Source organism: Lissotriton vulgaris, chromosome 3_1 (genome assembly GCF_964263255.1).
Source record: "Lissotriton vulgaris chromosome 3_1, aLisVul1.2, whole genome shotgun sequence".
Taxonomy (NCBI): domain Eukaryota; kingdom Metazoa; phylum Chordata; class Amphibia; order Caudata; family Salamandridae; genus Lissotriton; species Lissotriton vulgaris.
The window spans coordinates 1,086,059,945-1,086,072,643 of NC_141689.1; the positions used below are offsets into that span (position 1 = coordinate 1,086,059,945).

Here is a 12,699-nt window from a genome sequence, read left to right on the forward strand (position 1 = left end):
AAACCGTGGGTATCACTGTGTTTGAAACAAGGACCCCCTGATATGGATAAAGATCCTGGGACAGGGTAAACAATGTATGCAAAACAACACTCCCAGGCACACAAGCAAAATACTGCCACAATGTAGGTGGCAAACAATAATAAACAACTAGTTCAAATTAAGAAAGTACATTTTAATTCAATATGATAAAAAGAAGTGATAGAATTCATCAGTCCTTTGATAAGACTTAATAAAATAACATTGTATCAATACATATGTTTTCACATTAAAAAAGAAAAGTAATATATTTAAAAAATGGATGGTTTCCTGTCGACGCGTTTCGACACAAAGACAGTGTCTTCATCAGGACTTTACCATCATGATGCTGTGAAAGAGATTATAAGAATATTTTACTAATAGATCTTTTCATATTTTCACAGTTCTAGAAAAACTAGTTAACATTTGCCACAACATATTAACGTTTGCCACACATTTCTTTTGCCAGTTAATTATACAAAAATTATGATGTACCGCTTCATATTCAGTAATGGAACCTAATATCAAGACCTATGTACTCTTGTTTACCTATGATAGATCACAAATGCATTTATTTCATGGTTATAAACATTTCCAGAAACAGAAAACTATGTGATACATCTTTCACCAATACAAAAGGAAATTGACATTCCCTATATGGTAATTTCAAAAAACAACTAGATGATATATCTTTTGTTGATACAAAATGAGGATAACATTACATACATAGTGTTAGAAACAAAGACTAGCACATATCTGTCTTTTGTCCTTACATGATGCTTGACATTCACTAACCCAATTTCGGTTTTTAAATTTCAAAAAGACATTGCCTCTAGATATTTCATTAAAAGTATAAAGGTTCTAAGTACAGGCCAAGAAACCTACAGAAAAAACTATTAAATAAGGAGGATAATAGAGAAAGGTCAAAAGCGATAGAGTAATAAGAAATAGAGTGATATAGATGTGCTATTCTACATTCTTTCAGATTTTCCTACCATTAAATAAATCTAAAATTCATAATACCCTTTAATATTTTCAGCATTTAAAGCAAGTTGGTACCTGTTTAATTCAATTCAATTATGTTTAGATGTTCAGTTTCCCTGCCGATTTTCTGTCGCTGGCTGGCTTTTGATTTGATAGTCCAATCTAATTTCACATGGTCAACTATCTGTAATTTAAGACATTTATGGTGGTAATATTAATATTATTTAGTTATCTCTAAATTCAAAGGAGGGAAATTCTACATATTGGCTAAGGAACATGCTATTGTTCTCATAGTTCTCACCTTTTCTTTATCAATTTACACCGTCTATTTGTTGTCGCACTTGTTTTAAAAGGACGGAAGGCGGTTGGATTCCGCAGAAACGTTGACTTCCTAGGGGTAAGGAAAAAACTTTCTTATAGGTGATCCTTATTATTTCCTATTATTACTCATTGGCTACTATGCCCAAAATAAACCCAATTCTTACCCTTAAACGAGAAAAAGTTCTAAAAAATTGGGCTTAGTTGCACTCGAAAACTGATGTATCTTGATATTTAGTTTTAGGGTCAGTGCTATCTGTAAAAAATAAACGGTAAACACTTAAAATCTAATCACAAAGAAACAACCGCCAGCTAAATGTTTTTTGTGGTTTGGCTTGTTCTTACCCAAAGCGTATGACTATTCGTAGATATAGCCCCAGCACGAATGCGTAGTAAAGTTTAAAATCTCGGGCAACGCCGTGGGAAAGTGTTGATAACTTTCACAGGGTATTCAGAACGCGTGCATCATATGTCTATTTTTAAAAAGGAGGAAAAAGGACCCCATATATTAATATTCAAACTCCTTCATGTGACTGAAATGAATGCGAGGAAACGCGGCATTTTCTTACCAGTGAATGGAAAATCATAAGGCGTGCCAGCTCAGCTTGTCGTTTTTAGTGGCTTGCAAACGGTATTCAGACCGCGTACTTCATGCGTCTGTTTTAGAAAAGGGAAAGGACCCCATATGTTAATATCCACACTCCTTCGTTTAACCGAGTTTGGTGTGAAAAAACGCAGCATTCTCTTACCTGGTAAAAAGAAATTCAAACAGCGTATCTGCTCAGCATGTGGATTTTCAGGGCGAACAACACTGAATAGCTGTTTTCGACTCTTTATATAAGGACCATTTTCTTTGGGTACCAAGATTACTGGTTTCTTAAAGGGAAATATCCTAATTTCGAATAGTAGGCTTATTGAAGATAGCTGTCAGAGTTTCTTAAAGGGAAATGCCCTAATTCCGGATGGTAGATTTATTAGGGATGGCTATCGCCTGTTTAATTTCTGTATACAGATATAGATTTATGTACATATTAAGATAACTCCGTAAAGTTTATACATTTAGAAACTAAAGAATTATTTTGCGTTCATTTGTACAGAATGAGGGAACGTGTTCAAATTATAAAGCCTATTATCGAGCATTAGCTGGAATTTATTCAGAATCAAATTTAAATTTTATTTAATATCACAGAATTGCATTTTCCCATGGTAATTCATTATTTAAACCATGGGAAAAGGTCTTTAAAGTAAAAATCCAGAAGGCTTCTCTCTTTTTCCTTATCTTTTCTCCTCCCTTCGCATTTGGAGTTTGGATCTTTTCCAATATACGCCATCTAATTTCAGATGAAGCATGTCGGAATTCTAAAAAATGACTGACTAATGGGGCTGCTAGTTTCTGAGTTTTAATCGCAGATCTGTGTTCTGTTAAACGAGTTTTTATTGCTCGTGAGGTTTCGCCTACATATCCCAAATTGCATGGGCATAGAATTAGATAGACTATATTGCAGGTATTACATGTCCAAAGATCATTCGCTTGGATGTCATAATCATTAAATGTAAAGGTTTCCCCTGGTATAATACCATCACGTGAATGGCATGACCCACATCTTGAGGTACCTTTTACAGGGTTTGCTCCATGTATAGATTTTTGGATAAACGCAGGCTTAGCGATAGCTCCAGTATATCTTGATCTTACCACTAAATCTTTCAAGTTCTTATTACGCCGATGTGCAAACATTGGCTTCTTGAGTTTTGTTTTTGATGGTTCTATGTTTAATAAATGCCAATTTGCATTTATTATTTGTCTAATTGTGGCGTTTAGTGTAGAGTGCTTTGTAACACAGACCAATTTTGGTTCCTGAATTTCTCTATTTGATCTTAGAAGAGCATCTCGATCATAATATCGAGCCCTTTTGTACGCCTCACGCACAAGGCGATCCGGATATCCTCTTTCGAGGAATTTTTGCTTCATTTTTACAGATTGTATGTCATAGTCCTTGATGTTAGTACAATTTCTCCTTACTCTGAGAAATTGTGAAAAAGGAATGCCGTCTTTTTGGTTCCTCGGGTGATAGCTTGAAAAGTGGAGCAGTGTATTCCTAGCTGTGGGCTTGGAATATAAGTCTACTTCTAGTTTGTTAGAATGATTTCTAATATATATGTCCAAGAACTCTACCTGAGTAGCATTAATATGAGCAGTGAATCGCAGATTTTCATCTGCAAGGTTAATCCATTCTAAAAATTCGCCCAGAGTCTGTTCCCCATTGGTCCAGATGAAGAAAATGTCATCAATGAACCTGTACCAATGGGAAACAGACTCAAAGAATGGGGCCATCTCATTTTGTATGTGGCGAGATTCGAAAAGGGCCATATATATATTAGCTATGGACGGAGCCATGGCTGCCCCCATGCTCACGCCTTTCGTTTGCTTATACATTTGGTCCCCGAACTGAAAAACATTTTCTTGTAATGCTATTGAAAGACATTCAATAATAAAATGTGTATTGCATGGTATTTGATGCAAATCAATAAACCACATAGTGGCCTCTAGTGCACCTTTTTGCGGGATGTTACTATATAAAGCTTCAACATCAAGAGTGACCAATAGGTCACTACCTCCATTGAATGGTAGATGTTCAACCTTGGAAATCATGTCCCCAGTATCCTTAATATATGAGGGGGTCAATGGGATGTAAGGTCTAAAAATGTTGTCTACATATTTAGATAAAGCTTCTGTAGGGGTGGCAATGGTGTATACAATGGGGCGATATGGTGGATCTTGTTTTTTTTGCATTTTTGGCAGCCCATAAATGCATGCTATTTTTCCTTGCGATTTATTCAGACAATCATATTCTTTTTGATTAATTATCTTTCTGTCTAAGGCTTTTCTTGTAATTTGTTGAATTTTTTTAATAACCCTATCTGTAGGATTGCTAGTAATTTTTTCATAAAAAAGATGGTCATTTAACATACTCAACATGTTTGTCTCGTATGTATTTGAATCAATGAGGACAATGCCGCCTCCTTTGTCGCTGCTCTTTATTACAATGGATTTGTTGTTTTTTAAATTGTTCAAAGAGTTGTATTCTTCCTTGGAAATGTTGTATCTAGGTTTAGGCACATATCTAAGCGATTGTTCCAATTTTGTTAAAACAACTTTTTCAAACATCGCCATCTCAGGGCCAAGTTGGTCCAGTGATGGGGTGAATGTGGAGGGTAGAGATACGATGTTATTAGTTCTGCTGTCCTGATTTATGTCGACGCTATCCAAAAATAATTTTTGTAATCTTATTTTCCTAAAAAAGGAATGCAAGTCTTGATAAAGTTCAAATATGTTCACATTGGTATGTGGAACAAATGTTAGGCCTTTCATAAGCAAAGATATATCTGATGACTCTAAATTATGTTTTGAAAGGTTGAAGATGGGTATTACATCCATTGCCTTTGATATTGTCTGCTTCGAGTTTCCAGATAATGTTGGGGTTCCATAGGATGTTGGTATATTTGATGGTGACCTCGGGAGGGGGGTTGGAATCGCACTCTCTGACTCCCCCGTTTTGCTCCTCGATATCCTAAAAAAGGCTGACGTATATTTCTACGTCCATTTTGGGGATTGTAATGGCCCTCTTCTTGATAATTGGAATCACTATCAGAATCAGGATCTGAAGAATCTGAAAAGTTATTTATTCTTTGCTGATTATGGGCCACTTCTCCTTGCTGATAGTCGTTTTTTCATAAAAACTATCTCCTAAGTAAGGATAGGTACGTTCTAAAGTATAGAACCTTTTATCCTTTGCGAATTTTACTTGTTTTCTTTTTGTAAGATATTCTGCAAAGGATAAAATATCTTTGTTTAAAGCTTCAAGTTGTTTATCAGCTTCCGCTATTATAGTAGAAGTTTTTATTTTATTTTCTAGCTCCTCTATTTCCTTTTTTATATCTGAGGCTAGCTCTTTGGATGTTGCTATAATAAGAATCATCAGGTCTCTGGAGCACCTACTGGCTATCATACTTCATTTGTGTAAGAATGCTTTTATATCTACAAACAACCCCGGGATGTTCCTAATTCTTAATCCTAAAGGGATTATGCCAGCATTCAGGTAGTTAAGCATTGGCATAGTGAGCACATGACCCCCATATGGGCATACCCATTACACATAGGGTGTCAGAAAGAAAATTCAAAAAGTGGTGAATGGAATGCTTGAATTAATCTCAGATAATAGTAAGATCCTCGGGGTCACATCCCGGTTCATAGCCTGGAGCGCTCCTATTCATTTGCATCAGGTGAATCTTTCTTTAGAATGGCCCTATTGGCACAAAACAATTGTTTGGAATGTGGACCTGAGTGAATGGCAGTGGCTGAAATTAGTTCAAGCATTCCTTCCCTCAACTTGTTTTATTTTTCAGTAGATGCCCTAATTTCACCAGGTATGCCCAGATGTCAGTCCTGTGCTCAGTGTGCTAAAGGACTCAAGCTGTACCTCACTGATGAGACCTAAGTAGGTTAAACCTGGCATAGGGTTGCTTGTATTCCCAACTGGAGGGTACCTTCTCTCACAGTTCATGCTGGGCTCTCCATATTGGAGCAGAACTGAGACTGATTCTCATAACTATTCCCAGTTCTTTCACCCCATCTCAAAATATAAGTATCCTACCTCCAAGCCATCGTATATGCAGTCATCTATCTTGTCAGGAGCGCAATGAAATCTGTCAGTACCACCCTCATCATGTGATGTCACAAGTGGCTTCTGCTGGATTCCAGAACACATGCTAAGATGGCTTGCCAGTACCTCTAAAATCTAAACTTAGGTCTGCTCTTCTACTTGAGAAGCAAATGTACCGTCACTGCAAAAAATAAAGGATCAGATGTAAATCATACTGATAGTAAACATCCTGATATTAAAGGAATTAATAATAGAATACTGAACCAAGCATTCTAATTTCTTGCTCCGGAACTATGAAACAATTAACCCGAGGACCTCAGACTCAGTGAAAACCTGTTATATTTCAGGCGAAACCTGAAGAACCAACTTTAAAAAAAATTATCTGCAAGGGCTTCCTAAGGACCTACCCTCTCAGAACTCAGCTATAAGACTCAGATTTTCCCACACTGCCCCTAGCTTTGCCCAGTCTAGCCCACTCCCGCAGTTGACATTGTCATATTTAATATCCATCACTATCCTCTAATTTTCATTGTATTTTCTTTTTACTTGAAAAGTGCTCTGCTGCTTTTGTGATTAGGTTTGTTCCATATAAATGTGTTTAATTAAAAATAAATAAACAACAAGTTTGAATTGATAGAGTTGCTCAATGCTGTACTTAAAGAAGTGGTAGCTAGATCAAGTGACTTCCAAGCCGTCTTCAAAATCTGATAATGCTCTGCAATTGTCAAAAAAGGGAAACAACTAACATTTTTTTGTGTGATTTAAACATTTCAGAACATATAGACGAGAGGACAATATGCAATGCAGTTGCACCTGATAAGGATGTCGATGGATTTCATATTATCAATATTGGCAGACTTTGTCTTGATCAGTATTCTGTCATTCCTGCAACTGCTGGTGCTGTGTGGGAAATAATCAAAAGAACAGGTATGAAAGAAATGACAGTACTTAGTACACAATCTATTGACTTGGCTTTTTCAATCTCATAAACGTTTCCCTTTTTACAATGATTGTAAAACTCCAGTCTTGTACAGATTTTTATTTCATCATTAGTTTTGTCAGTACTAAAAATATGGTATGCAGTATTGTTTTTTGTGTGTTTGCTGTCAATTTATTGTCTTTATTAGAGTTTGATTTGTTCTGTAAAGCAAATGCAGTTATATTTAAATGTTAACTTTATGTTGAGGCAATATATTGTTGTTTGTGGTGATTGATAGATGTTTTGTTTTTTATATGAAAATATGTTGATTTTATTTTGTGAATTATATTATAATAAAACTTATACTGCTACCAATAGTAATGAATGCAGCGTTGTTCATTCTACTGTATAAGGACATTACAAGTCAAATAGGGGACCTCCATCATGGTGTCTTGCAGTATTCTTTTTATGCATGCTTGCTGTATTTTATTGCTTATAGTGAATAATTTCTCATCAACCTCAACTCAACCAATTAAGCCATTTCTCTGTTCTTCCTTCTAATCAGAATGATCATGTTGTTGCTGATAATGTACAATTAATGTACAAAAATAACATTGTCACAATAATAATAAACACATCAGTAAGCAGCTTCTAATTTCGTGCAAACACATACTCTTCAGTAGTTGCATGGAAGGCAATATCAAAGCTAATGTAAGGAATATATGAGTAATATGCTGCTCGCTTGTATTGAGTCTAGTGGTGTAATACGTATGCTGGCTGGTATTTTATTCTTCATGATGCATGATTTCTCACCACTCCCTCCCCCTCCATTAAATCATTCTAATCAATGAGATCATGTTATTGCTGGTAATGAACAATTAACAAACATGCCAATGACCATTACATGCAAATTCGATTGAGGGGATGAACTGTATACCAATGAAAAAACTATTAATGAATCTAACTTCTTTCAAATTCGTTTTTTTGAATCATTCATTTTTTTTTTTGAAAATCTTTATTGACATGAAGGCATTAGTGACATGTACAATATTGCAAATAGGATTCATCTTTGTTCTGTGCAGTAATAAACCGGAAGTACAGTATGGTAGTGCGTACTTTAACATCTGTTAAATGTAATCCCAACAGTTACACTGAGGTGTCACCTCAATTGTCTTTAACATAGTAGTTTGATCATAACTTATCTGTCTCATATTATATACGGTATATTCCTCTAGCCCTCAAATCATGTTCAATATTATGTAAGAAAATGATTTAATGACAATAAAAGAAAGAAAACCCAACTATTTGTCATCACTTACAGTATGTCTTCTATACAGTTCAACACTCATTAGCCATCTTCTTTAATTACAATTTGGTTTATGCTTAAGCCACCGTCGTGCGACAGTCCGGTGCATGAGAGAACCAAATACCCACTCCTCTACTCATCCTCCCCCTCAGAGTCTAGATCTTCGTTTTCTGGCAAGAGTTCACAGATTTCCCCTCAATAAGAATTCCAAGGAGCCCAGATTTTGTTCCACTTCCGGGGGCAAGCCCTAAGCACATACACCGCCCTTTCCGTCACCATCAACAAGTCCATATTTCTGGCCCATCGAGCCGCTGTAGGTAGTTCTGGAACACCCCATTTTTGTGCAATGTCCCTCTTGGCTACTGTAATGGCTAGTGTGACCCACAACAGTCCATACCTGTCCAGATCATTGGGGTCCCAAATGTTCAACAGACACTTTCGAGGTTCAGGCAGGACAGATGTCTTAAGGGCTTGGGAGACAGTGCGCATAATTTGCTTCCAGAATTCTTGTATCTGCGGGCATTCCCATAGGGTGTGGAACAGATTCCCTTCTTCCCCGCAACCCCTAAGGCAGAATGGGTGTGGTGCCCTTTGTATCCTGTGAAGTAGCGTTCTAGTGTAGTAAACTCGGTGCAGAATTTTGAGTTGCACTAATCTGAATTTCGCCGATATGCCTACTTCTCTCGGTGAGGCAAGCGCTTCATTCCATTCCGATTCATCTACCTCTTCTATTTCCCCCACACATTTCTCTTTAAGTTGTAATGTGGGGTCTGCCAGGTTGTTAACTAACTTTTTATATGTGAGAGAAGTTGCACTCTGCGGCATAAAGTCTGTCAGTAGTCTATCTTCTAGTGGTGAAGATTCTGGTAGGTCAGTGTCTGGTGGGATTGCTTGGAGTAGTGCGTGACGTATCTGCACGTACCTGAACGTCTCATTGGGGCCTAAACCGTATTGCTGTTGGAGTTGCGAAAACGCAATCACTGTGCCTTTCTCCCACATGTCCCCTATCGTGGAGATCCCACTGCGTGAATCCTTTGCACAATCTGAGGTTACCCAGTGATTTTGCATCCCACAGTGGCCTCAATTTGGTGAGTTTCCCTACACGGCTGTGTTTGTGCTTCATGCCACAGTGCCGCTGTGTGCTGTGTCGGGCCAATTAGTTTTCTAACTTGGGACTTGTTATATAAAACTGAGAGCATGCCATCTGTCCCCAGCTGAGACCAATCCGCTTTGTATGCTGGGTCCTCTCGTGGGGCGTGGACCCATTGATTGTTTATCTTAAGTTGAGCCGCCCAGTAGTATAATTGGACATTGGGTAGTGCAATCCCTCCCTCATACCAACTTTTCACCAGTTTGTCATGCGCTATACGTGCCGGGCCATTATTCCAGAGTAGGCTGGAGACCAGCGCTGAAATTTGCTTAAAATAGCGCGGTGCAACCAAATAAGGGGTATTTTCCAGCACATATAGAAATCTAGGGAGTGCCATCATTTTATACAGAGCCGCCCGCCCTAGGAGGGTCAGGGGCAAAGTCGCCCAGTATTTAACGTCTGCACGTAGGCGTTCCATAGGTGGCTTTAAGTTTGTGTCAAAGAAGTCAGTGGCATTATTCGTGATGAAAATACCCAAGTATTTAAAGGAGGTTGTTGTTAAGGCCAAAGGGCAGTCCTCCCGTAACAATGGCTCCGGGCCCCTGAGCGCGTACACCACCGACTTAGACCAGTTCAGGGTGTAACCCGACGAGTTCCTGTGTGTGTTACAGAGGTGCAACAGAGCAGGGATCCCGTTATTAGGGTCAACCATGTAGATGAGCATATCGTCAGCATATAGGGAGATCTTATCTTCCCACCCCTCTTCCCACGTGATACCTCGAAATAGTGGCGTTGTTCGAATCAGGATTGCCAGTGGTTCAAGCACCAGGGCAAAGAGCAGGGGAGACAACAGGCATCCCTGTCTAGTCCCTCGCTTCAGTGGGAACGATGCTGAAATGTGTCCATTCGCCACAACCTGTGCTACCGGTGATGTGTATAGTAGTCGCACCCATGCAATATATTTCGGTCCAAAGCCCATACGATTAAGCACTGCAAATAGATATTCCCATTCCACTAGATCGAACGCCATTTTGGCATCAAGGGAAAGGATCACCGCCTGCTCAGCAATAAGGTGCGCATGTGCCAACACCCCATGGACCCTCCTGAGATTCATTTCTGTACTCCTGTGGGGCATGAAGCCCGACTGATCAGGGTGTATCAGTGTGTGCAGGTGTTGTGTCAGACAGCTGGCCAGAATCTTAGCTAGGATTTTAGCCTCCACGTTAATTAATGATATTGGGCGGTAGGAGGTGCATGCAGTCGGTGGTTTATCCGGCTTAGGTATAGCCACTATAGTGGCAGTACGCTGGTCAAGCGGTAGTACCGCCCTTTCAATGCTTTCGGTATACATATTTAGCAACAATTTGCTTAGCATAGGAGCCACTGCTTTATACCACTCTACAGGCAGTCCGTTGGGGCCCAGTGCCTTACCGGATTGCAAAGTGTGTATCGCCAATTGGATTTCATCTTCCGACAGGTCAATTTCTAGTTCTTGCTGTGCCTCTTGTGTAAGCGTGGGGATGGTAATATTTTCGAGTGAAATTGTCGCCGTTTGTGCAGTGACGTCTCGTTCTGGGGTATATATCTCCTGAAAGTGACGTGCCAGGGTGTGTACTATTTGCTCAGGGTGTGTCTGTAAGTGACCGTCATGCGTGTAAAGTCTCTGTATACCTCTGTTACTGCCCCCTCTCCTGTCCACAATGTTGGGGGGATGCAGGTGCACACCTGTATGTAAACAGTTAGTTAATTTCTAAATTTTAGGTAGGATATTTTGTGGGTATGTAAGGAAGGTGCGTGCTGTTCCCAGTGGGAAAATTACCCTAATTTCCCATGTTAGAACATCACAAGGACTGTGGGAGAACCCACAGTTAAGGGAATGCACAGCTCTAAGACAAAATGTCTAAATCACAGTTTTCAATAACAGTGTGTTGTTCATAAGAAATGCTCTAAGGCAACCAATTATTCATTTCATCTCCTGTTGTTTTACTGATATAGCATTATGCAAATCACATTACATGAAGCATTATTAACATGTACAGAAACAATATAGACTGTCCTTGTCTATTTTCAAAATAATATTAAACAAACAATAAATTTTAGTCATTTCCATGCGACTAGGATAACATAACATCCTTTGATCATAGGTCCCAATGCATTTCGGGTTACGTGAAACCCTTCGTCAGGGGAGTGAGTTTGAAAATGGAAATCTTCACATTCAATGTCGCCACTGAAAATCAAACACAACAACATGCAGTAAGAATACTGCTCAGCTAATAGGATTTGCACCCCAGGTTGTGCACTGAAAGGAAAAGTGTAGGCTAGAGACCAAAGTAGATACATGCTATTGATAAAAGGGATGTGCTCTCAAATAAACAGAATGAGAAAGTAAAGAACCTAAGCCAGTAGAGTCAGACTGTAAAGCCTTGCCTGTACCTTCCAATGCGTGCTGGCCGGGACAGGCAGTCTGATACTGGGTATCGCTGTGGTCTGGGCAATATCTGTGGTAAAAACAAGGCAATGCTAAAAGAAAAACTCTAACCAATGAGCGTTTCCTAAGTGGGGGAAGATAAAAGATGTGTATATGTACACAAAAAGCTTACCGGAAAATGGCCCTGGGGGGAGTATAGTAAATCCGGTGAAGGATAGTTCTGCAGCTACCCAGAGTGGGAAAACGTGAGACGTTCCTCTGTCATACACAAGATGCGAGGCTCGTAGCTGTAAGGGTAAATAAGGGCGGACGCGGGGTTAGTGTCCTCCGTATAGACAATAGTAGCTGTAGACCGAAGTCTAAATGGAAATGGAGTGAACATACCCGAAACGCGCTGAGTCCTCGGTGTGCTGGCTCCGTGAATCGCGGCAATACTGAATGATATCCAGAATGCTGTGCGCGGAAGGGGAAGGGTCCATAAAAGCAAACTGAGGAGGTCTATGTATGGCGGAAAACGACCCAAATGTAAAAAACGATGGTGAAAACGGAGGTGAAAACGGAAGTCTCAAGTGTTGGGAGAAATGGGATTCTAAGTACTATGTTCCTTGGAATTGCCTAAAAGTAAAGCAGAAGCGACCACCAAAAAATAATATAGAAAATGCAAAGATTAAAAAATAAAAAAATAAATAAATAAACGTGTGTGGAGAAAAGTAATTAAAACAATGGGTGCCCAAGCAAAAAAGTCTAGGAGTAGATGAAACAGCTCAAATGGGTGCAAATCCTGTACAATGTCAAACTATACAAAATGCGTTATAGAAAACATAACATCTCGTAATGGTCATTAAGCCCATTTGGGGCTAACGTTCTCAATGTTTTTATCCAATGTGTTTCCCTTCGGGCCAGTGTGATGTTAATGTCTGTGCCTGACACCTTTTTGACTCTTTCTAAGATAGTGAACCGTATTTGCGGTATAGTGTG

General features: G+C 39.1%; 1 protein-coding gene across 1 annotated transcript in view; it reads left to right on the plus strand.

Moving 5' to 3' along the window:
• LOC147727456 (bifunctional methylenetetrahydrofolate dehydrogenase/cyclohydrolase 2, mitochondrial-like) overlaps positions 1–12,699 on the plus strand; it is a 505,471-nt gene that overhangs the window by 167,705 nt on the left and 325,067 nt on the right. The window contains exon 4 of the mRNA XM_086963121.1: positions 6,753–6,905. Within this exon, the coding sequence (XP_086819247.1) occupies positions 6,753–6,905 (153 nt within the window). The remainder of the gene's footprint in view (positions 1–6,752; positions 6,906–12,699) is intronic.